Raw genomic sequence first — 26,802 nt, 5'->3', positions numbered from 1 at the left:
TCAGTTTAATTTCAATAAATGTTGTGGATTGACTGGAGAAAACATCAAACTCCTCTACTCAAAGAACAAGAAAAATGCTGTTTTCCAGAGTCAGCAGACCTTTATTCTTAGGTGTTCAGATCCTGTGTCTTATTTCAGTTCTCTCTCTCTCTCTCTCTCTCTCTCTCTCTCTCTCTCTCTCTCTCTCTCTCTCTCTCTCTGAGCTGCGTGTTGTTTGAAACGGGGCCAGCAGCGTGTCTTGTGAAGCAGAAGGGAGCTCCGTGAAAGTGGGTCACCTTCCGGATCTATCCAGACCCCTGCCTCCTGCTGCCGTTTCTCCAGAGAGATCTCCATTATCTGGACACGCACAGGTAGATCCGCTCACCTTAAAACAGACGATGCGCAACAGTCACAGGTCACAGAGATTCCTTGATTTCTCTCTCTCTCTCGATTCACCCTCCTCTTCCCTCTTTTCCCGTATCCGTGGCCTCTCAAAACTTGGCAGGAAACCCAGAGAACCTCTCAAATGAAATGTAGAAGAGAGAAAACACACATGCACACACATTTGTTTCACTGTATTAGTGAAGACATTGCATAGACTTCCATTAATTTTATTTCATGTTCTTTTCTAACCCAACCCTACCCCTAAACCTGCCCATCACAGAAACATGTGCAAAACACTAGATTTAATTAAAACATACACAACTAGTGTATTAACATTTATTCCTTTTGTTAATGGGTAGAATTGATGAAAGTCATGAATTATTTTGATATAAATAATATTTACTTATACAAGTTGACTTGAAAGTTTATTGTGCCGTATATCCGAGTGAAACGCTTCGCAAACAAGAACAAATGTAGCTTTTGGAATTGATTGGATGGTTGTGGTTTGCTATTGGTGGATCTCATATGAGTGACAGGTTGCCCCGCCCTCATCATCAGAGAAGAGAAGAGGAAGGGGAAGATATTCTGATTCAAGATTACGAAGAACATGAATTTAACACAATAATGATGTGAACTAGAATAAACACTGAAATATTCCCAATAAAAATAAGAATTGAATTTTAATTTCATGGTGACTTTAAAGTGTGTGTTATTTATCATGTCAGTTTATGAAATGTATATATACGTATGAAATGTCTGTGTGAGTGTTTTGTGTGTTTGCACACGGTCCGCAGAGAACATCAGTCAACGTAGACGACCCCTGACCTTTAACCTGACACCCCATCAGACTTTGCCAGCAGGACGCCAGCCTAGTTACTACAGCACTAAAAGCTGCTCTGTCGTGTGTGCAGGGATGTGCAATCATCTGATCCCAGAACAGCCTTTATAGAGCTGAGAACACAAGAAGGAAACAGCTGATGAAGAGTCTCGTTCTGTCAGAAGAGGAGAACCTGACTGTGTGCGCAGAAATACAGCGAAACTGACAGAACCACATGAGAGAGAGAGACAGACGGCTTTGAAAAAGATCTTCATTTGCTCAGAGGTACAGGACTACACACACACACACACACACAGTTTTAGGATTTTTGTCATATGTAAATGTAAAACATCTTGTGTAACTGCTGTATTTTTCTATTGAATATATGCAACTCTTGTGTAACTTGTAGGAAATGTACGACACGGCTCGGCATGAATGACATTTCCAAATTTAATTTGTTATAAATCTTTAATACTTCGGAGCACAGAGTGAAGTTTGGTGTATTTTTAAAGGGGAATCTTCACTGATTATTACAAAAGTTAAATCGTTAGTTCACCCGAAAATGAAATTTCTGTCATTAATTACTCTCCCTCATGTCGTTCCACACCCGTAAGACCTTCGTTCATCTTCAGAACACAAATTAAGATATTTTTGATGAAATCCGAGAGGTTTATGACTCGTCCATAGACAGCAATATAATCAACACTTTCAAGGTCCAGAAAGGTACTAAAGACATCTTTAAAACAGTCATGTGACTGCAGTGGTTCAACCTTAATGTTATGAAGAGACGAGAATACTTTTTGTGCGCAAAAACAAAACAAAAATAACCACTTTATTCAACAATCTCTTCCGTGTCATTCTCATACGTTGTTTACGTCCAGCGCTTCCATGTTTACGTCCGAACGCCGACTCATTATTGGCCGGCCCCGCGTCAGCATCACACGCATGCGTTGTGCTGATCATGTGATCAGCTTTGGCCAATACTGAGCCGACATTCAGACGTAAACACGGAAGCCTTCACTGTGTTACAGCGTCACCTGCGTAAGGATAATGACGGGGAGAGAAGAGATTGTTGAATAAAGTCATTATTTTTGTTTTGTTTTTGCGCACAAAAAGTGTTCTCGTCTCTTCATAACATTAAGGTTGAACCACTGCAGTCACATGACTGTTTTAACGATGTCTTTAGTACCTTTCTGGACCTTGAAAGTGTTGATTATATTGCTGTCTATGGACGAGTCATATACCTCTCGGATTTCATCAAAAATATCTTAATTTGTGTTCTGAAGATGAACGAAGGTCTTACGGGTGTGGAACGACATGAGGGAGAGTAATTAATGACAGAAATTTACATTTTTAGGTGAACTAACCCTTTAAAAAAGTTATAAAAGTGAAATTTTAAGAGTTATAGAAGTTTAAGTTTATGAAAATATGATTTTTTTTTTAATATAAAATATATATTTTAACATGCAACTCTAAAACTACAAGAAAATAAAAACCAAACACCTGAACAAAGTTCTGTGTCAAATTTTAGGTTGATATCTCAAAAAATGACCTTTCAGTAAGAATTTTTTTGGGTGCAGTACCAAACCTTTCCACTAGATGACATCCAGGCTCCACTGGTGATGATATAAGGACACACCCATTTCCATATATGGCGATCAGAACCATGTATTTCCATAATTTTCATAATATTTATGAAGTAGACATCTTATTCAGAAGTGGTTTGGGCAGTAATGTTAATACTTGATTTGAATTCAACCCACATAAAAACTGGATATGCTAGATGAGCGTTAGATATACAATATTGACTAATATATTTAATATTGACTGATATTAATAAAATAATAAAAAAATAAGAAATTATACAGATGCTATGCTTAAGGTTGTGATGTAACGGAAGTAGCGACCGATCTTCTGTATTGTGACGTACATCTGAGTGTATCAGATGTAGGGCAGGGCTTGGGTCTGTGCATCATTTGTTGATTGGATGTTGAAATGTGGGTGTGGCATTCAGTGTATGCAGATGAGCATGAGCTTGCAGGGGCGGGGCTTAATGATCATATCACCCACCACTAATCATGTTAAATCGTGATTTCAGTATTGACCGAAATAATCGGGATTTTGATTTTTGTTATAATCGAGCAGCCCTAATTAAACGATTACAGAGTATGAATTCGATCATAATGACTTCATACTGTGTGTTTCTGTTAAGGTTAAATTGATTTGTCATTTCGGTGGTTGTCTATCAAGGGCAAACACGTGTGTGTGTGTGTGTGTGTGTGTGTGTGTGTCAGTACAGTGTTTATGTGCATGTGTGATCCTGCTAGTGTGATCTGCCACATTGCCATGGTGACGGTGCCCTCTGTGAGTGAACCCCCCCTCTGTTTCTCCTGTAATGAGCTCCATTCCACTGTCTCTCCTCCAACAGCACTGAGAGAGAGCTTGTGTTCGTGTCATACTGACAGGGTGGGAAATTTTAATTTAAAAAAATATATATATATATTTTAAAATATTTCAAAATATTTGCATTTTAATATTATAACTATTTCATTATTAATTTTTGTATATTTTTATTTTTTTGCCCACCAAATATTTTAAAATATATTTTTATTTTAATATTTTTTTAAATATATCTTTATTAAAATTTTTTTGTGTGTATGTGTAATAAATATATATATATATATATATATATATATATATATATATATATTACACATATTTGTATGTGTATGTATTTGTATTGGTTTTGCTCCCAAATATTTTTAAATACTTTTAATATTCCTTTAATTATTATTTTAGTATACATGTATTTTTATTTTTTTTGCCCACCAAATATTTTAAAATAACTTTTTATTTTAATATTTTAAATATTTCATTATTAATTATTTTTAGTATATATTTATTTTATTTTTTGTCCACCAAATAATTTAAATATATTTTTATTTTAAATATTTATTTATTTTTTAAGCATATATTTATTTTAATTATTTTACCAACCAAATATTTTAAAATATTTTTTTATTTTAATGTTTTTAAATATATCTTTATTAATTATACATTATTGTATGTGTATTTTTATTGTTTTGGCCCCAAATATTTTAAAATACTTATTATTTTAATATTTCTTTATTAATTAATATTTTTTTAGTGTACATGTATTTTTTTTGCCCAACAATTTTTAAAAATATATTTTTTTATTTAAATATTTCAAATATTTTAGTATTAATGATTTTTAGCATATATGTATTTTAATTGTTTTGTTGTTAATGTTTTTTATTATATCTTAATTAATTTTTGTATATGTGTATTTTTATTTCTTTGCTCCCCAAATATTTTAAAATACTCATTATTTTAATATTTCTTTAGTAATTTATATTTTTAGTATGCATGTACTTTTATTTGTCTGCCCAACAAATAATATAATATTTTAATATTTTTAATTTAATATTTTAAATATTTCTTTAGTAATTTATATTTTTAGTATACATGCATTTATTTTATTTTTAGTATATATGTATTTTACTTTTTCCCAACAAATATTTAAAAATAGTTTTAATATTTTAAATATTTCTTTGATATTTTATTATATATTTATACTTATTTCTTTGCCCAACAGCCCATCTTATTCCAATTATAATATATATAATAACTCACTATATACAGCGGGGAGCAAAAGTCTGAGACCACGTTGAAGATATCGTTTCAAAATCTAATTTAAAACTGGAAATAATCAGAAAGTTTTAGGGTTTGTGGAGATTTGTGGCCAGGACACAGTCAGTCATGTCATTGTTCATCTCTCAAGTCAGCAACAGTTGCTAAAGTCCTATTGGTCAGTAACGCTTTAAAGGCGGGGCTTAGTGAAGGGTGAATCTCTGGGGTCAGATGTGAGATGTTTAACGGGAAACATCTGCAGGTAAAACGGTCGTGACCTCTGATGACCTGTAGAGATGCTGAGGTCAGTCTCTGTCTCTCTCAGTGCTGTTGTGTGTCTGCAGGACGAATGGATGAGACAGAGGATCAGGAACAGTGATAGTGTGTTTGTGTGTGTGTGTGTGTTTGTGTGTGTGTGTGTGTGTGTGTGTGTGTGTGTGTTTGTGTGTGTGTGTGTGTGTGTGTTTTAGTATCATGGAGATAATATTATAGTTTATATTATTTTAATTAGATTTTATGTTAGATTTTTTGTTTTCATTTTATTTTTAGTTAAAGTTTTAGTAATTTTAGTACATCAAATTAAACTAAATAAAAATGAGAAATATTATCTTGGCATCTAGCTGTTTTTTTTTTTGTATTTTATTTTTCTTTCAGTTAAAGTTTATTTTATTTCAAGCAACAAAAGTTTTTTTTTTTTTTAATATAGTTTTGATTTTATTTAACTATAATATTCCTGTATGCGATCAATGGATAAAATTGATTATTTATTCAGCATATCAAAAAATGAATCAGATGATTAATAAAGTGCTTCTTGATGATTTAATGTAAATGTTGATTCATATACTTTTGACCTGGAAACTGTAAATATCAAATTATACTGGAACATGAATTTATTTTGAAGTAAATAAACCAAAGGCAGTCAGAGATTACATCTGTCTCTCTCTCTCAGTCTCTCTCTCTCTCTCTCTCTCTCTCTCTCCAGCAGCGCTGCTATCTGCACACTAATGAGAGCGAGCGAACTGCAACTCCCCGCGTCTCCGTCTCTCTGCTCTCATTCCTTTGTGCTTGTTCTTTTTTTAACCTTTCCCTCTCTCTCTCTCTCTCTCTCCCTCTTTCCACTCTCTCCTCCCTCTCTCGCTCTCAGTGTGTGTGTGTGTGTGTGTGTGGAAAACAGACGCCCATGTGAGCAGCAGCAGCCGCGGTGGTCCGGAGCAACAGCGCAGGAGAATCTCAACGGCACCATTCCAGCGTTCTGCTGCGGTGGCTCCGGCGACGGGCATGTGAGAAGATGTCCGTGGGAGGCTGCGCGTGTCCCGGTAAGGCTCCGCCGCGCTGCAGTGACATACGGAGAGGACAGCGGGTTCAGATGTGCACGTAAACATGGCTGCCCGCGTTCTGACGTTTGACTTTTGCAGCGTTTGAAGTGCGGGATGATGGGGAAAATGGAGGGGGGTTTAATTTGCTCAAACAGCTGGTTCGCGTTGGTGACATTTACGGCCGAGGTTTTCCATCGGCTGGAGCGTTTCGTGGCCTAAATTTCTGAGTTGGGAAATGAAGATTTTGTGTTCGATGTGGAGCAGAAAGACGCTTTTATAGGAGGAACGAAGGGATAAATCAAAGGAGTTTCTGAAGTGACTTGATTAGAGGGTAAAGGTCAGGTTGCGTTTAAAAGCCAACCCCTGCCGTGTGATGGTCACAAACATTTAACATCAAACGCTTTTCTGTCACATCCCAGACGAGCAGATGTGCTTACAGAAGAGAGTTTACTTGATATAATTTATGTGTTTGCGGAGGCGAACAGTATCGTCACGTCTTAAGGTCCGTTCAAGTTATAGTTCTAAAATCATTCAGAATAGCAGAGATATCACTGGAATCATTTTGGAACAATCAGAATCCATCGTGTTTTAAAGAGCTCAAGCATTTAAAGCGACAGACGACAAAACTGCAGAACGAAATCATTGCTATCGTAGTCACTGTTCTTGGTGTGAACAGGCCTTAATGTATAAATCAACAAGTGGTCAGGTGACACTCTGCTTATTTTCTAGGAAAACTGTCTGTGTTTTTCGCTGATTTGAACTTTTTAAGCTCGTCCAAATGTTGTTTCGCTCTTTGTGAGTGATGATAAATGTTTCCATCTTTCCAGGGAATGCGTCTGATCCAAACACAGACGATGTGTTTCATTTAGACGGAGGCTCTCAGGGGTCAAACGGCCCTCCAGATCTTTCATGTCTTGTGTGTTTACAGCGTGTTGGATGTGTTTGGAGCCGCTAGATCATCACCATGACCTGAGTTTCTGTTCACACACTGCGAAAACTGCTTTTCTTACTTAGTGTTTTTGTCTTGTTTCCAGTCTATATCTATAAAATCTTAAATGAAGATGCATTTACTTGACAAGTAAAGATCTTATGTCTTGTTTTCTGAAAAAAAAAGAAAGAAAATTAAGTGAGTTTTTGCTTAAAACAAGCTAAATTATGGGTTAAGAAAAATAATCTTAATTTAAACGGAAACTTGATTATTTTTCTTACTCTTGGCAGATATTTTAGCTTGTTTTAAGCAAAAAAATCACTTAATTTTTTATTATCTGTCTAGTAAATGCATCTTGATTTAAAAGTCTTTAGGTAATTAGACTGGAAACAAGACAAAAATACTAAGTAAGAAAAGCATTTTTGCAGTGCATTTTAAAGGATTAGTTCACTTCTGAATGAAAATTTCCTGATAATTTACTCACCCCCATGTCATCCAAGATGTTCATGTCTTTCTTTCTTCAGTGGAAAAGAAATTAAGGTTTTTGAGGAAAACATTCCAGGATTTTTCTCCATATAGTGGACTTCAGGTTGAAGGTCCAAATGTCAGTTTCAGTGCAGCTTCAAAGAGCTCTACATGATCCCAGACGAGGAATAAGAGTCTTATCTAGAGAAACCATCGGCCATTTTCTAAAAAAAATATAAACATTATATACTTTTTAACCACAAATGCTCGTCTTGCACTGCTCTGTGATGCTCCACGCATTACGTAATCATGTTGGAAAGGTCATGTGACGTAGGTGGAAGTACCGCGGTAGGGTGAAAAACTCCATCTCATTTTCTCCTCCAACTTCAAAATCATCCGACATTGTTGTTTTACCTTTTTTTGTAAAAACCGTTTGACTTAGTCTTTGAAAGTTCGCTTACTCCGTACTTCCACCTACGTCACGCGTGACCTTTCCAACATGATTACGTAATGCGTGGAGCATCACAGAGCAGTGCAAGACGAGCATTTGTGGTTAAAAAGTATATAATGTTTATATTTTTTTTAGAAAATGGCCGATGGTTTCTCTAGATAAGACTCTTATTCCTCGTCTGGGATCATGTAGAGCTCTTTGAAGCTGCACTGAAACTGACATTTGGACCTTCAACCTGAAGTCCACTATATGGAGAAAAATCCTGGAATGTTTTCCTCAATTTCTTTTCGACTGAAGAAAGAAAGACATGATCATCTTGGATGACATGGAGGTGAGTAAATTATCAGGACATTTTAATTCAGAACTGAACTAATCCTTTAATGATTTGATGAATTGCTTTTATTCCTCTTTTGGATAAAATCATCTGCTAAATGCATAAATGTAAAGAGTAATGTAGAAATCATCACATTATAGAAGTAAAGTGAGTCATTTAACTCTTCTACAGTTCAGACTCTCTGCTTCACACAAGTGTTTCCTTCCTGCAAAAGATCACGTCTGCAGCTTTATGGAGCATTAAATTCATTTTCACACGTATCAGAATCAGTCTCGTGAATCGGCGGGTTATTCGAGCGGCTGTAAATCCAGACGCGTTCAGCATCTGTCAGTCAAACGGGAATCGCTCTCTTACAGCAGAAACCTGAGCGTGTGTGTATGGATTTATTGATTTGCGTGAGGATTCAGACTGATTTGTGGTTTTGTAACTTCATGGGCTGTTGAGTTTATGTTTTGTAATTCAGTAGAAGCTCAGATTCTGTCTGTGGGGATTGTGGTCGGATGGAAAATACATGCGAACCCGTGTGTTTTACTGACTGCGTGACTTCAGGAGATTTAAAGTGCGTCTCACTCATGAATCAGCCAGTCATGTTCAGCTTTAAATCTCAGATATCAGCAGGTTTGGGGTGGGTTATAGTAAATATCATCACCGCCACTTTAAAACCATTGCGTCTGTCCTCAGTAAAGCAGTGAAACGTGTGTTTACATTCCTCTGTGTGTGTGTGTGTCTCTCCTGTGTGGTCTCGATCCATGGCTATGTGTGTGTGTGAGAGTGTGTGTGTATACTATTAATAGTGTAATAGTTAATATATAATAGTTATTAATACTGTGGTACTTCTAAAACTCTAAATTATATTGTAATGTTCGATTCACCGTGATTTTAACCATCAAATCAGATTTTGGCCGAAGTGTATGAATGTAGCCTCTAGATCACACACTAACATCTCTCTTTTTCTCCCAGTTTCTGTCTGTGCACGGAGAGGTTTGTGCTCTCATGCAGAGAGTCACATGGTCTTCTTGATTAGAGGAAAATCACTTAAAGCACAGCGCAGCGAAAATGGCAACAGCCAAAAGCAGCAGTTACACAAGCAGAGACAGACAAAGAGGAGGAGGAGGAGGAGGACGTGAGGATGTTTGTGTTGAAGCAGGGGAGGTCGGGCAGCTCTCGCGCGTGTCTCTGTGTGTCTGAGTGTTTTTCAGGCAGACTGATCTGTCATTGGTCAGGCTGTTTCTGCTCATCAGACCTGCTGTCTCCTGCACACCGCCACAGATCTGGCACAAAATGGCTTCCTGTGCAGAGAACACAGCAGCAGCAGCAGCATCAGGGCAATGTGACGTACCCATCAGCCACCAGACACTCAGAGTGACACAGGCTCACTTCACTGATCTGATATGACCAGCTGATCAGAGCTGAGCTTTATCATGTGGTGTTTGGCTCATAAAACCATTGGTTTTGGAGTCTCAAAAAGTCTTTTACAGCAAATATGAAACAGTTAAGGATGTAAGTAAACTGATGGATGTGAGGATTTATGTCACACTTCACTGAGATTTATCAGTTTATGACATTCAGGGAATATAATGTATGCTTCTTTTATTACAGAAGAGGCAGTAAGCTGATTTGGGAATAAATATTAATGCACCTTTATATGTGATTAAAATGGCAAATAATGTATTTATTATAATTAATGTAGTTTTTATTAATATTTTGAATTAGTTTTTTAATTTTTTTTGTTTTTGTCATTTTAATTATTTTTTATTTATGTCTTCAGTTTTATTTATAGTAAGTTTAGTACTTTAACTTAAACTAAACAAATAAATATATTTTTTAAAAATAAGTAAATATTATTAGAATAAATATAATTTTTTTTTATCAATGCACCTTTAAATGTAATTAAAATTGCAAATAATGTATTTTAGTAGTATAATTAATATATTATTATAGTTTTTATCAATATTTTAAATTAATAAAAAATATTTTAAATTGTATTAATTTTTATATTTTCCATTTTTTGTTTTTGTCATTTTAATTATATTTTTTAAAATTATGTCTTCAGTTTTAGTTATCATAAGTTTAGTACTTGAACTTAAACTAAACAAAAATTACAACTACCTGAAATAAAATGTTTATTTTTTTAAATATTTTGTCATTTTAAATAAATAAATCATTTTTTTTAAAAAGTAAATATTATTATTAATAAATAATAAATATAAAAATAAAATTATTTTATTTTATATATAAAAATATATTTTATTAATGCACCTTTAAATGTAATTAAAATTGCAAATAATGCATTTTAGTAGTTTTATCAATATTATTCTGAATTAATAAAAAAATATTTAAAATTTAAAATTATTTTAAAATTAAAATTAAAATATTTTAAATTTGATTAATTTTTATATTTTCCATCTTAATTAAATTTTTTGTGTTTTTGTCATTTTAATTATATTTTTTTAAATTATGTCTTCAGTTTTAGTTATCATAAGTTTAGTACTTGAACTTAAACTAAACAAAAACTTTTATCATTTTTTTTATATTTTACATCCTTTTATATAAAATAAAAATAAGTAATAAGTAATAAATAAATATTATTATTAATAAACAATAAATATAAAAATAAATAAATTAAAAAATATATATTTATATTATTTTATTTAAATGAACAGAAATATTTTTAATGGTTTTAGTTAACAATAATAACCCTGCTAAGTTGATAACTTACTGAAATAAACAAGGTCATGTGATGCTGTAGCATTTTATCACTGCACTGTTGCACACACTATTTCTGAGCAACAGTAGGCAATATTTTAGTATTCATCATCGACACCTCTCACCTCTAGGTGGCGTCTGTTGTATTCAGTAACCAGATAGTCTGACAGCTCTTCCCTGACCTGTTTACCACATCTAAAAAGATCACATTGTCTGCTGTGATCATTGAATATGTCACCTGAGACCTCTCCTGTCCGTCTGTAGCGCCTCCAGCTTCAGATCCGCTGGATCTTAATCCAAATGCTGTGATCAGCACTTTAAAGCAGCATTGATTTACAGCTTAACGCCACAGAAATGCACCAGCCCCGTGGGAGACCTGTCAATCATTACAGGGCCCCGCCCACCTCTTTGTGTCACAGGCGGGAGGAGGGGCTTGACTGGTCAGAGTTGTGAATTCACGGTCACTTCTGTTCATTATATCTGTGAATTAGTGCCCAGAGCATCAGTGCATCATGGGTCATGTTTTCACTGGTTACTGGGAATAGATGCAAAAATTACATTCGCTAAATTTGCAAATAAATAATCATTCTTAAGTTGCATTCACATTGACATTTTGAGGTAGAAAGACAGAACTAGTATTTTCTTGTAACATACCCTAATAATCATTGTTTCGAACTTGTAAAAATCATTGTTTACAGTGTAATACAATCTTCATAATCTTCCTGCTGTGAAGGGCAGTTTGCTTCGGGCCAGTTTTGGGGGCAGCGGGGGGCTTGCATTAGTGTGTGTTATCAAGCCTGTGACAGATGTATACCTCTTGACTTCCTGTTGACTAGGGAACACAGAGGGGTTAGATAGTCCTCAACCTTCCCCCATCGCTTTAACTACAGCCCTTCAGCCAAAAGCCTGGCCTTCAGAGATACCCGAGAGAGAGAGAGAGAGAGAGAGAGAGAGAGACACGTGTTTATTTTCTGTAAGGAGCATCAGAAGCTGTCAGCATGATGGACCAACTAGAAGCAGTAGGTGAGAATAAAGCATTCTACTGTATTATTTGCTATTGTTGGCCTTGATTATTTGATCGTATGCAGAGTTTGCCATTGAAAAGCTTGTTTCTGCCATGGAATAAAAATAAAAAAGGTAATTGTGACTTTTTATTTCACTATTCTGACTTTTCCCCACAATTGTGAGTTTATATCTGAAGTGAGCTTTATGTCAAGTCAAGACAAGTGAGCTTTATTGTCATTCCGCTATATGTAGAAATGTACAAATGAAGGAAATGTCGTGCTTCACGGGACCATGGTGTCATATATAACTATAGCCTAACTATAACTTCTTATCTCGCAATTCTGACGTTTTTCTCTGAATTCAGAGTTTACATCTCGCAATTCTGTTTTGTTTTCCTCCACTACGGAATAAAAACTGGTAATTGCAACTTTTTAATCTCACAATTCTGTTTTTTGTTTCCTCGGAATTCTAAGCTTACATCTCGCAATTCTGACTTTTTTCCTTGGAATTCTAAGTTTACATCCCACAATTCTAACTTTTTTTTTGGAATTCTTTGTTTACATCTCGCAATTCTGACTTTTATTCAGAATTCTAATTTTACATCTCGCAATTCTTTTTTTTTTTTTTTTCGCCACAGAATACAAAAATTAAAAAGGTAATTGCAACTTTTTATCTCACAATTCTGTTTTTTTCCTCGGAATTCTGACTTTACATCTTGCAATTCTGACGTTTTTCTCTGAATTCAGAGTTTACATCTCGCAATTCTGTTTTGTTTTCCTCCACTACGGAATAAAAACTGGTAATTGCAACTTTTTATCTCACAATTCTGTTTTTGTTTCCTCGGAATTCTAAGTTTACATCCCGCAATTCTGACTTTTTCCTTGGAATTCTTTGTTAACATCCCGCAATTCTGACTTTTATTCAGAATTCAAATTTTACATCTCGCAATTCTGTTTTTTTTTTTTTTTTTTTTCGCCACAGAATACAAAAATTAAAAAGGTAATTGCAACTTTTTATCTCACAATTCTGTTTTTGTTTCCTCTGAATTCTAAGTTTACATCCCGCAATTCTGACTTTTTTTTTCCGGAATTCCAAGTTTACATCCCGCAATTCTAACTTTTTTTTTTTCTCTCGGAATTCTAAGTTTACATCCCGCAATTCTGACTTTTATTCAGAATTCTAAGTTTACATCTCGCAATTCTGACTTTTTTCTTGCAATTCTGTTTTTATTTTGTTTTCGCCGTAGAATAAAAAAAAATTGCAACTTTTTATCTCAAAATTTTGACTTTTCTTCTCAGAATTGTTGGAAAAAAAGTAATTACCTTTTTATTTTTTATTCCGTGGCAGAAACAAGCTTCCATACTGATATGAAGTCAAAGCAGCTTTCAGACTGATGTGTGCAGTGGTCTTTAGAAACTAACAGTACACCCTAAAACCATATTTACTCAGTTATTGTGTCGAAGAGCTGCTTTCTGCGTCCCCCAGCATGCTCTCGTGAAGATAAACATAGTCTACCAGCACATGACTGCAGTGAACGTGTGCGTCTCTGAACGGGTTTAGCCGGATCTCAAACTCTCAGCATGTGGAGTTGATCCTGGAACGGTTCTGAAGAAACTGAGCACGTGTTCAGCGCAGCGTGTGTCGGGTTGAGCTGCAGATAAGGCCTCATGTCTTAAAGCTAAAGCTGAAGGCTGAGCCTGAATTTGACCCCCACACACATTAGAAGATTAACCTTTGTGTACCGTTTCAATGACACAATCCCTTCCTGGGACTGCGAGGAAGCTTTGATTATTTATTATTTTAACCATATTTTAGTGCGCCTGTATTCAGTTTGACAGTTTTCCAGTCGTTTATTCATGCACAGCATCGTTGTGTTTTGATGCGAGCGCATGTAATATGAACACACTCTCTCGGGACACACGGCAGCTTCTCATCCCCCACCCAAACATATATGCATAACGTGCAAATGCACCGAAACATCATTTAACAGCGTGATGTGAACCTGGATTATTTGTCAGTCTATAACGCGGGACTGTAATGTCATCGTCATTGATTAGCACCTCTGCGTTAAGTGGCTTACCATCGACCCGGGTCAGAATTGATTATTTGAAATTCCCAGCTGTATAATTGTCATTTATCGGGCGCTTTAAGAGCGTCAGACTATGAAGTGGACTAATGCAATTGAGATGTTTGCATGTGTAATTGAATCATTGATCTGTTTTGACAAGCTCAAGTATGCTAATCTCCTCAGAAAGTGTGCATTATGTTGTTATTAATTATTTTATATTGTGACATGCTCAGTTTGGGCTGCATGTAAATCTGAACATGCCTGATTCTCTTTTGAAGCAGTGCTGGAGTTGAGCAGGTCTTCAAGCGTCTGAATTCTGCATTAAAGCCTGTAAACTGATCTTAATATAAGATGCACTTGGCGCTGTTGAGTTGATGTTCACGTTTGTAAGTCGTGATTTATTTCTTCATTGGTCGATACGTGAAGTGATGACAGAGAGATGTGAAATGTGCTTAGCAAACAAATCGCACTGGGGGAAGAGACAGACAGAGACAGACAGAATCCATCTCACTGAGAGACAGAACGAGAGAAGGTTTATGTAACTGTTTGTCATGCAAATAAAGTGGACTGCATCGAACTGAATGGAGAATTCAGACGGGCACAAAATGAATATAAGCACCTGTCTACAGCATAACTGTTATTATGGGAATAAAGATTGATCTGCTTATTGATAAATATATTCAAATTAAAGAATTTAGTAATACAATTTAATATAACAATGAATAATATAATGAATAAAAAGTTTTAAAAAATTATAAATAAATGTGGTGTGTGTGTGTGTGTGTATGTATATGTGTGTGTGTATATATATATATATATATATATATATATATATATATATATACATACACACATATACATACAGTATATATACATATATATACACACAGACACTATATATATATATATACATACATACACATACATACAGTATATATACATACATACACACATACATACAGTATATATACATATATATATATATATATATATATATATACACACACATACATACACATACATAGTCACACACATATGCATACAGTATGTGTATGTATATATATATATACATACACATATACTTACAGTATATATACATATATACACACAGACACTATATATATATACACACATACACATACATACAGTATATATATACATACACACATATACTTACAGTATATATACATACACATACATACACACATATATATATATACACACACACATACATACACATACATAGTCACACACATATGCATACAGTATGTGTGTATATATATATATATATATACGCACATATACTTACAGTATATATACATACATACAGTATATATACATATATATATACATACATAGTCACACACATATGCATACAGTATATATATATATATATATATACTGTAAAAAAAAAAAAAATATATATATATATATATATATATATATATATAAAATATAAAAAAATACTGCAAATATTTATTTCCTAAATGAAAGCTTTGACTATGTATGCAAGCTATAATCTTGAGAGACAGAGATTGAAGGAGGTGAAAGAACAGAGAGAGAGAGAGAGAGAGAGAGAGAGAGAGAGAGAGAGAGGGAGGCAGAGCGAGCATCAGTCGGGCCTGCGCGCGTCTATTGTTCGTTCAGCGCGTGAACACAAAGACTCTTGAGGCGGGTTCATCGAGCACGAGCGCCGCGGGACCTTCAGCTCGAGGCCTCGCGCGAGTTAAACCGGACAATTCTACCTCAATAACCAACGTTTCTCATGGTTTTACACCGATTTTCATGATTCCCCGCGTCCCGGGATTCACATAAAACCCGTTCGGAGTCGGTCGATCCTCCGTTACGTCAGTGTTTCAGGTAAAGCTGAGGGGGTTTATTTACACGGCTTTAATGGGACATTCAACTGTTATTTTAACAGACCGGGGTTTTTTTATTTTAATTTCATTGTCGACTTTTATTTTGACAGGTTTTACGGTTTTATTAGATCTTGTTTTGGTGTTTTATTTCAACGGTTCTTTGGTTCATGTCGGTGTTTTATTGCGCTGTTAGCATTAGCCTGTAGCCTCGGGCCTCATCAGGGCTTTATTTATGAACACTCCTGCTCATCTGAACCTGTAATGTCAGTTTTGCGTTATTAAAGTCTGTCAGATTAAGATTTCTCACTAAACGTGTTGTATTACTGAATGTGTGTGTGAGATAATGTAGTGTAAACACACACTATTTGAGCTCATGACCAGAGATATTCTGTTTATTTCACAATGAACACCATCACATTCTGTTTATTTTAGTTACTGAAAGTCAGATATACATGTTTAAAACTTTTAAACTCTTTAAATAATATCTATTTATTTCCTTAAAATGTTTTTTGCCACTAAAATCCTTATTTCAGATGTATAATTTGCCCTGCTGCATTTCATAAAGCCATTTATAAATAATCACAATCCATACAATCAATGCATGATATTTGGAGAGTTACAGTCACTCCAGTCAGACTTCAGAGCTGTATTAATGTTTGTGTAATGGTGAAATATTCCTGTATCAGCAGCTGTCGACTCTGTAAAGTGGCTCTCTCGTGTTTTCATCTTAATTCGCAGTAATTTCCATTTACTGGAAGCCATCAGCATCATCTCGAGGGTCTCTGTGGTGTTGTGGTGAAAACAGTCATTAGCAGAGATCATATGATCATCGTTTCCCACTTTTCACATGCGATGGACCATTAGCCGGTTATGTCAGGCATAAAATCAACACAACATGTCATTCGTATGTTCAGAGCTGTATCTGTCCTATACGCTCTCAACTTATCATGTGGCACATTTAGATGGGAATTAGATTACGGTCACATTGTAGCCTGAAGTAATGTGCATGTGGTGCTGATGTTTTCAAGAAAGCAATTTACTGCACGAGAGTTTGTTGTTTGATTTGATTTAGAAAGTCATTAAGCAGCAGTTGAATTATATCTCTTAATGGGATGCTCTTAAGATCTAATGCACACATTTTATTTACTTACTAAATGGCTGAACAGGGAAAAATGCTGATTTCTTTCTGCATGCATCCTGTGAAGTTGAATATAGTCACGTCTGACATGGAAGGTGTTGTTGGCCGTGTAATATTGATAAGTGTGGTGCCGTTTTAGAAGGGATTTGTGTTGGACTGTCCGTGAGCAGGACTAACCTGTGCCCAGTGAATATTTAATGGCTCAAAGTCTGTGTTATGAATGTTTAATGAAGGATGTGCTCTGATTTCGGAACACTTCCTGAGCGCCAGATTGAAGTTTGCTCTGAATCTTTCAGTTGTCTGTCTAGGGAACACGCACGTATATGACAGTGAATCACCAATAACAGTGAAGTCTTTTAGATGGATGTCAGTTTTGAAGTGTGTTTGTTTATCAGGTGTCTGAACCAGGACAGAGATGAAATCATGCTGCCCTTCAGATGAAATCCACGTCTGACATCTGATCGTAGATGTTTAATCGGTTGGAAAATCTTGTTTACGTTGAGCATGTGTTGCTCTTCAAACTTACAGGCAGTTATTTGCTTTTAACTTCAGCAGGATATTTTGTTTTTGTTGGTTTCTTGTAGACAGATTTGCTTCAGCATGCTTCATGTTTCTTATCAAACACATGTTTCGTTGTCTGGTCATGTAAATCACTTTGGTTAAAAGCACCTACTAGGTTAAAGGGTTAGTTCACCCATCATGAATTCCTCACCCTCATGTCGTTCCACACCCGTAAGACCTTCATTCATCTTCAAAACACAAATTAAGATATTTTTGATGAAATCCGAGAGACTCGTCCATAGACAGCAATATAATCAACACTTTCAAGGTCCAGAAAGGAACTAAAGACATTGTTAAAACAGTCATGTGACTGCAGTGGTTCAACCTTAATGTTATGAAGAGATGAGAATACTTTTTGTGCTCAAAAACAAAACAAAAATAACAACTTTAATCTCTTCTCTTCTGTCATTCTCATACGTTGTTTACGTCCAGCGCTTCCATGTTTACGTCCGAACACCGACTCATTATTGGCCGGCTCCTGCGTCAGCATCACACGCATGAGTTGTGCTGATCACGTGATCAGCTTCGGCCAATACTGAGCTGGCGTTTGGACGTAAACACGGAAGCTTCACTGTGTTACTGCGTCACCTGCGTAAGATAATGACGGGGAGAGATGAATTTGTTGAGTAAAGTTGTTATTTTTGTTTTGTTTTTGCGCACAAAAAGTATTCTCGTCTCTTCATAACATTAAGGTTGAACCACTGCAGTCACATGACTGTTTTAATGATGATTTTACTACTTTTCTGGACCTTGAATGTGGTAATTTCATTGCTTTCTATTGAGGATAAAAAAAACCCTCTCAGATTTCATCAAAAATATCTTAATTTGTGTTCTGAAGATGAACGAAGGTCTTACGGGTGTGGAACGACATGAGGGAGAGTAATTAATGACAGAATTTTCATTTTTAGGTGAACTAACCCTTTAATAATGTTAAAGTTTGATTTAACATCCAGAAATAGCCAATGTTGTGTGGTTATAATTTATGATTATTGACTATAAAAACATGGGTATCTGGATAGGAAATGCTGCCTTTTTTTTTTTTAGTCAAGACAGTTATTAGTTTAGTTTTCAAAGCAGCTTTACAGATAGTCATAGTGTATATATACACACATTTTTATATATATTTTTAACCTCAAACATGTCCGCAATAGACTCCGAATCCAGTAGTTGTTGTTTGCCGTGTTTTTGAATGTTACTCTGAAATGATTGTTTGTATAAATCAATTAGAGACTGTCTTCCTGTGCCGCTCGACCCTCCATTTTACGACGCGCCCGTGACGTTGACAGCTCTCAGATTTATTTGCGAGACACGTCAAGCAGTCATTATGAGGCGGAGCTGTTCCCGCGACAACAGGGGTCGTGACCTCATTGTGGCTGAATGCATCGTGTTATAGATGTGTTTAATTGGCGGGATGGAGGGGGTGAGGGGTGTGGCTGACCTTCGCCCCCTGCGCTGAGTTTATGGAGGGTCTTTACTGCTCGAGTGTGAGAGACAGTCACTGTACTGCCCCCCTCACACACACACACACACACACACACACACACACACACACACACACACACACACACACACACACATACACTCACACACTATACATGTGCTCTTTTCCCAAAAGGCTTTTCAAAATCAACATCTGTGGGGTTTAGAGCCACTGGATCCCTGAAATATTATTGCGCTTTAAATCAGCTGTTTTCTGTGTGAATATATATTTATTTCTGTGATCAAAGCTGAATTTTCAGCATCATTACTCCAGTCTTCAGTGTCACATGATCCTTCAGAAATCATAATAATATGATGATGAATGTTATGTTGTTAAACTCTGTGTTGTCGAATTATAGCTGAACAAGCTCATCTCTCTCTCTCTCTCCACTCAGGCTGTTCCTCCAAGTCATTCAAGCTGTACTCCCCAAAGGAGCCCCCCAACGGAAGTGCTTTCCCCCCCTTCCACCCCGGCACCATGCTGGACAGAGACGTGGGGTGAGCTGATGTTAATCTGTTTCAAAGTCACCAGTTATTTTAAAGGGTTAGTTCACTCAAAAATGTAAATTTCTGTCAATCACTCTCCCTCATGTTGTTCCACACCTGTAAGACCTTCGTTCATCTTCAGAACACAAATTAAGATATTTTTGATGAAATTCGAGAGACTCGTCCATAGACAGCAATATAATCAACACCCTCAAGGTCCAGAAAGGTACTAAAGACATCGTTAAAACAGTCATGTGACTGCAGTGGTTCAACCTTAATGTTATGAAGAGACGAGAATACTTTTTGTGCTCAAAAACAAAACAAAAATAACAACTTTATTCAACAAATTCATCTCTGCATCCCTGTCAGACTCACACATCGTGAGCACAGTCCATGTTTACATCAGAACGGCTCATTATTGGTCGGCTCCTGTGTCAGCATCACACACATGCGTCATGCTGATCACGTGATCAGCTTCAGCCAATACTGAGTCGCTGTTCTGATGTAAACACGGAATCGCTGCAATGAAAATAGCGTAGGATAATGACGGGGAGAGATGAATTTGTTGAATAAAGTTATTTTTGTTTTGTTTTTGCGCACAAAAAGTATTCTCATCTCTTCATAACATTAAAGTTGAACCACTGCAGTCACATGACTGTTTTAACGATGTCTTTAGTTCCTTTCTGGACCTTGAAAGTGTCGATTATATTGCTGTCTATGCAATATAAGTCTCTCGGATTTCTTAAAAAATAACTTAATTTGTGTTCTGAAGATGAACGAAGGTCTTACGGGTGTGGAACGACATGAGGGTGAGGAATTAATGACAGAAATGTCATTTTTGCGTGAACTAACTCTTGAAGTCCTCGTTGAATGTGTGCCGCGGCCAGTTTAATCAAGTGAAAGATTCTGAGATGCATGATTATTTTGAGATTGTATCATGCTTTTCTGAATGGACATATGGTATTAATTTAATTTGTGCAGGTCTTAAAAGGGTCTGAAAGCCTGAAATTTGATTTTAAATCCTGTCTGTCGAGGCATATTATAAGTATATTTTTATTCAGCACTAAAATGATCACTCGTGAGGTTCAGTGGCTGTTTGGATGCTGCGTTGCGATTTCCTGTGTGCACAGAAGAGCTGCATCAGCGCTTGTTTCTGTCAGATAGCGGGAGCAGGAAGTGCTCGTGTCCACAGGACTCATTCCGCTCTGTGGTGGAAACGAGCTGTCAATCAGTATCCAGGATTGGACAGCATCCAAGGAAGTGGGTGTGGCTTCCAGTGTGGCAGGGCAGTAAAGTCTAACGGGTGTCATATCTACTGTGGCATGCTGATAAATACAGAAAATGACTGGTTGGCTTCCTGGCTGTAATGGCGCCTACAGCCAGAGAACTGCATTTGTTTGCTTCAGCGTCTGAACGTTTGTTACAGTGGCCTTGTGAGGGCTGTGTGGAATTTATTAAGCATGTTATTTGAACATTATGAGGTTTGACATGATCTTTCATGGCCTTCTGTTTTGTTTCTGCAGCCCGACGCCCATGTATCCCCCCACATATCTGGAGCCGGGCATCGGGTGAGGCATTTACACATCTCTTTAACCCCGTAAAGCCTGACATATGACATTATAGTCAGAAAAATCAGTTATTAAATGGTTAATTGAACCTTTAGACAAAATATATATATATATAAAAAAAGTGTGCATATGTTCTTTGATGCTTTTATGGCTCATATAGTCTGATGGAGGAAAAAACACCTTAATTTAATTTAAAGGCCCAAACTGAGCAAAAATATGAAATTTGGTGCAGATGCTGATATTTAAGATGACATTCTGATAAAATGCATTTAAATATCAAATTCTGCCAATAATGTGTCTTAGTAAGATGATATTTAAATGCTTTGTTTGATGTAGTTTTAAAACATATAATATAATGCGATACAATGATGATTGAGAGATGAACAAATAAACCTGATGATCGTATTTGATACTCATGATTTTTCTGGTTAAACCTGCTTCAGTCCAGCTGAAATATTACTAACAATATCAAAGTTATTCTTACGTTTACTTGATAAAATCAGAGCTGAAAGACACGAGCTGAAGTTTGTACAATTATACTAAAAGACTTTTACTTGATAAAACAGTCTAAACGATCAGAAGGACTGGAGGAGATTGAGTGCGACAGGCTTATCAGATCATTTAGATGCCTTGGAAATGTATCAAATGCACAACCGTGTTACATTAAAACAAACAGGTGCTGTATTAGGATGTTTATTATTAAAAGCACGACGCATATAAAGTGCAGAAAGTGTGAGTGTGTGAGTGTTAACACACTCTGTCTTTCTCAGGAGACACACACCTTATGGGAATCAGACAGACTACAGGATATTTGAACTCAACAAACGGCTTCAGAACTGGACGGAGGTGAGGTGCATGTTCTGGATTTCTGTTTACATTTATAGCTCTCAGTCGTAACTATCAGAAACATGTAAACCCTGTAAGTTTAGCGCAGAAACATCAGCTGAATGAATGTTTCTCTCTCTCTCAGGAGTGTGATAATCTGTGGTGGGACGCTTTCACTACTGAATTCTTTGAGGATGATGCTATGCTCACTATCACATTTTGTCTGGAGGACGGTCCGAAACGATACAGTGAGTATCACATATCAGACGTTCAGACCTGATATTAACATCTCTGTGCCTCACTATAAAAAATAACTCAAACAATGGCACACTGTTGCTTTTGTTTCATCACAGATGTGACATTCAGTTTCATAAAAGCACAATTTCACTGCTCATTATGTTGTGACATTTAGTGAAAGATTTCCAAAACACTTTGAGAGTTGAATTGATTTCTTTCTCTGATGGATGCGTTATTGTCTCTCTTCAGCGATCGGTCGGACGCTGATTCCTCGTTACTTCAGGAGTGTGTTTGAGGGCGGCGCTAACGAGCTCTACTACGTCCTGAAACACCCTAAAGAGTCTTTCCACAACAACTTCGTGTCTCTGGACTGCGATCAGTGTACTATGGTCACGCAGAACGGCAAACCCATGTTCACTCAGGTGTGTGTTGTTTAACGTAATGTTTAATGTAATGATTTTGGTGTGTGTGTGTAACTCTCTGCTGGTCTCCTCAGGTGTGTGTGGAGGGCCGTCTGTACCTGGAGTTCATGTTTGATGACATGATGAGAATAAAGACGTGGCATTTCAGCATCCGGCAGCACAGAGAACTCATTCCCCGCAGCATCCTGGCCATGCATGTCAGTTCCTCCTCCTGGATCTCGCTGTAGAATTACACATGTTTGTTTTTATGTATGACAATGGTGTGTTTCCGTCTCAGGCACAGGACCCACAGATGTTGGATCAGCTTTCCAAAAACATCACCAGATGCGGCCTGTCAAACTCCACCCTCAACTACCTCAGAGTACGAACATCACACTGGCTACATCGACATTAATCCTTGAAAACAGTGTTTTTGTTTCCTCATCCACACTGAAACGTCAAAAATGCTAAAATCATCGTACTGCACATGTGTTAAACATTATAAATGCTCTCTGAGATGATACAGAGAGAACAGAAGTTCTCACACTGTTCTTCTAGCTCGATCACTTTATTAACAAAATTTTTGTGGATGAAGTTTGGCTGTCATTCAGCAGAAGAGTAACTTCTCTTGTTGTTGTGTGTCTCAGTTGTGTGTAATCCTGGAGCCCATGCAGGAGCTGATGTCCAGGCACAAGACGTACAGTCTGAGTCCCCGAGACTGTCTGAAGACGTGTCTGTTCCAGAAGTGGCAGAGGATGGTCGCTCCACCAGGTGAGGAATCCTTCTTTCCGTTCTCAGATGTACCGCTGGTGTTTGTGTAACGTGTCGCGTCTCTCTGCAGCCGAACCAGCCAGACAGGCGCCAAGTAAGCGGCGGAAGCGTAAGATGTCGGGCGGCAGCACCATGAGCGCAGGCGGCGGAACAAACAACAACAGCAACAGCAAGAAGAAGAGCCCAGCAAACAGTTTCCCGCTGTCTAGTCAGGTCCCGGTGAGTGACCAATCACATCACTGGAGTCGCTGTCTTACAACATAAACACAAGCAACATGCTTCCAACATCAAGCAACAAAATCACAGCCATTCAAAACATAGATGAAGTTTATAAAAAATTTTTTTTTTTTTTTTTAATATATATATATATATATATATATATATATATATATATATTATTATTATTATTATTATTTTATTTTTTTTTGCATATATATACCTTTATTTAATTTTATTTTATTTATATGCATATTTTTTTATATACATTTCATTTATTTATATGTATACATGTATATTTATATATTCATGTATTTAATGTAATTATATATATTATATATTTACATACTGTATTTATATATTCATGATTACGCATAAGCATTTTTTTTTTTATTCATGTATACATGTATATTTATATATTCACTTATTTAATATATATATGTGTGTTTAATTAATATATATTATATATTGTAATGTTATTTATATGTATTATATATATATTTTATTTATGTGTGTGTGTGTGTATATATATATATATATATATATATAATTTTAAGTATGTGAATATATAAATATACATGTATACATATAAATAAAATATATATATAGTATAAAATACATATAAATAACATTACAAAAATATATATATTAATTATACACATATATATATAACATTTGTTTAATTTATTTTTTTATTTATATATATATATATATATATATATAAATATTTTTGTGGTGTTATTATTTATATGTATTTTATATTATATGCATTTTATTTATATGTATACATGTATATTTATATATTCATGTATTTAATGTAATTGAATATATAAATATACATGTATAAATGTGTATAAATTATATTTAATATAATTTATACATATTATATATAAACAATTTATAAATAAATAAATAGGCCTACATATTTACTTGTATTTTGATATATTTCTATTTATTTATTTATTTATTTATTTTTTGCCAAAAACGGTCATCGTTTTGCTCCCAGAGTGCTGATGTTGTTGTTCTGTTCCTCCGCTCAGGATGTGATGGTGGTGGGTGAGCCCACGCTGATGGGCGGCGAGTTTGGAGACGAGGACGAGCGTCTGATCACGCGGCTGGAGAACACGCAGTTTGACGCCGCTAACGGTATCGACGACGAGGACAGCTTTAACAACTCGCCCGCGCTGGGCGCCAACAGCCCCTGGAACAACAAGCCTCCGTCCAGCCAGGAGGGCAAGAACGACAACCCCACCTCACAGGCGTCTCAGTGAGACTGGGGGTGGGGCGGGAGGGGGCGGAGCCAACGGGAGTGTTGGGCATCCAATGGGAAGAAAGAGGTGCATTCATCTACCTGCAGCTGCTCTTCCTGTCAGCAGAGGACCAGAGATGAGCATCAAACAGAAACACACAGGACAGTTTTGAACCGAGCGCTCGTGGTTTTGTTGGTGTTTTACGGGGACGAAACTCCTCTGAGGAGCCTGTAGATAGTTCACATGTTTAAGTTAAGACGGAACGGAGAAATCTGACCACGTAAACCGCCAACAAGACAAACCGAGCCTGTCGACAAACATCCAGCTCCTGTTTCACCCCAAAACCACGTTACATTTTGCATGTTGAAAATAAAACATGAGAACATCTTTATTTTTACTAATAATCATATTTTAAAAGGTAATTTTCTGTTCCCTGCAATTATAACACTGTATTGCAGTAATAGAAACTATAAAATTAATTTTAAATAAGCATAAATCAAAACACTACCGTGAAATATAAATACGCTTTACATAAAGCCTTTATATATAGTGCATTATGAGTATTTTAATGCATTAATTATGCCTTGTATTGCAACTCTATTCATTGTTACGCCTTTAGAAAGTATAATGCATTGCAATGCAAATATAACGGAGCATTATGAATATCTTTATAATGCATTATGCACAAAGGCTTAAAGTAAAGTGTTACCATAGATACGTTTCAATTTAAATCTTTTTCTGTTGCTTTGCATTACAGTAAAGAGAATTTGCAGGAGAAAATGTTTAATCGCAAAAAAAAAATCCTTGTTGTTTTAAAAAATACACTAGATAATTTCTTATTTTTGCATAATTTTGGAGTGAAATGTGAGCTGGACGCGTTCTGCTCTCAAACACAACGGACATTTGAAACATGAAGAGCGTTTCAACTCAGACACGTTTTGGAGAATTTTATCCGTGTTTTATACCAGCCTCTATTTCCCTAGAATGTTTTTATTTGGTTTCTTTTATTTTTTTTGCCGACGTTGAAAGCTGCAAACCAAGGAGTAACAGAACCGTCAAGGTTCTTAAAGATTTCAACCCTCAGATTCTATTGGTTTGTATTATTTTTTAAAGAGAGTCATTTAGTGTGGGCTTTTGGTTCATTTTTGTGTACTTGTGCTTGTATATTTAAGGTAGTAGCAGAGTTCTGTATAACTGTATTGAGATGTATTCCTCCTTAGAGTTACATAAAGCCATTCTGATCTAATGTGTAAAAAGAGAAAAACACATCAACCTCGTCTTTCCCCCTCTTTATTATCATTTTTTAATTTGTGTAAAACTGATTAATTGAAATCAAGGGCACAGTCTGTGTTTGTCGCCTGATAGTTTCAGATCTGTCTCAGAAGACGCTTGTTTTCTGTGTTTTGTTTCGTTCTCTCACACACATGAACGTTTCGTCTGTTGAAGGGAGACCAGCTGTGATCAACGAGACATGTTGTTTTTTCACCCACACCCAATAATACTGAAGCCTTTGAACTCGATTTTTGTACTATTTGATTTTTTTCTCTCTCTTTCTGACCAGCCGAATCAATCTGAATGAATTTAAGGTCTGCACTTGCGATTGAAACAAACCTTTAACCTTGTAGATGCCCCTGTTTGATATAACTTTGTTTTCTTAATTTCTGCCCTTGATTAAATTAATGTATGGAACCAATAAAATATGAATTTTCACTTTAAGGATTTCTGTCTCTGTGTGATTTAGTTATAAAATGCAGTTTAAATCTGATGTTTGTAGTTGAAATGTTTCTACAAACAGGAGAATGTTCTTATAAAAAGTATAAAACTACAAAAAGTGATTTCATCCACAAAAATCACCTCATTATGTCCCTGATTGTTCATGCGAGTTTATTTTATACAATATTTGACTG

At 35.9% G+C, this 26,802-nt stretch overlaps 1 protein-coding gene across 1 annotated transcript; it reads left to right on the top strand.

Annotated features, from left to right (window-relative positions):
- The first annotated feature begins 19,536 nt into the window (after positions 1-19,536).
- ldb1b (LIM-domain binding 1b) lies at positions 19,537-26,611 on the top strand. Its single transcript, XM_051913213.1, has 10 exons — positions 19,537-19,639; positions 21,151-21,195; positions 21,966-22,041; positions 22,166-22,268; positions 22,507-22,679; positions 22,754-22,876; positions 22,957-23,040; positions 23,306-23,429; positions 23,500-23,648; positions 24,686-26,611. The coding sequence occupies exons 1-10, from the start codon at positions 19,620-19,622 to the stop codon at positions 24,914-24,916; spliced, it is 1,128 nt and encodes a 375-aa protein (XP_051769173.1). The 5' UTR covers positions 19,537-19,619; the 3' UTR covers positions 24,917-26,611.
- The last annotated feature ends 191 nt before the right edge of the window (positions 26,612-26,802 follow it).

Source organism: Ctenopharyngodon idella, chromosome 11 (assembly GCF_019924925.1).
Source record: "Ctenopharyngodon idella isolate HZGC_01 chromosome 11, HZGC01, whole genome shotgun sequence".
Taxonomy (NCBI): Eukaryota; Metazoa; Chordata; class Actinopteri; order Cypriniformes; family Xenocyprididae; genus Ctenopharyngodon; species Ctenopharyngodon idella.
The sequence above is the reverse complement of the archived record's forward strand: the minus strand, read 5'-3'. Positions and strand labels throughout refer to the sequence as shown.

Coding starts and splice junctions, on each gene's coding strand:
- ldb1b (XM_051913213.1), top strand. CDS start 19,620: ATGCTGGACAGAGACGTGGG. Junction 22,042..22,165: donor GGCTTCAGAACTGGACGGAG/GTGAGGTGCATG, acceptor TCTCTCTCTCAG/GAGTGTGATAATCTGTGGTG. Junction 23,041..23,305: donor CCACCCTCAACTACCTCAGA/GTACGAACATCA, acceptor TGTGTGTCTCAG/TTGTGTGTAATCCTGGAGCC.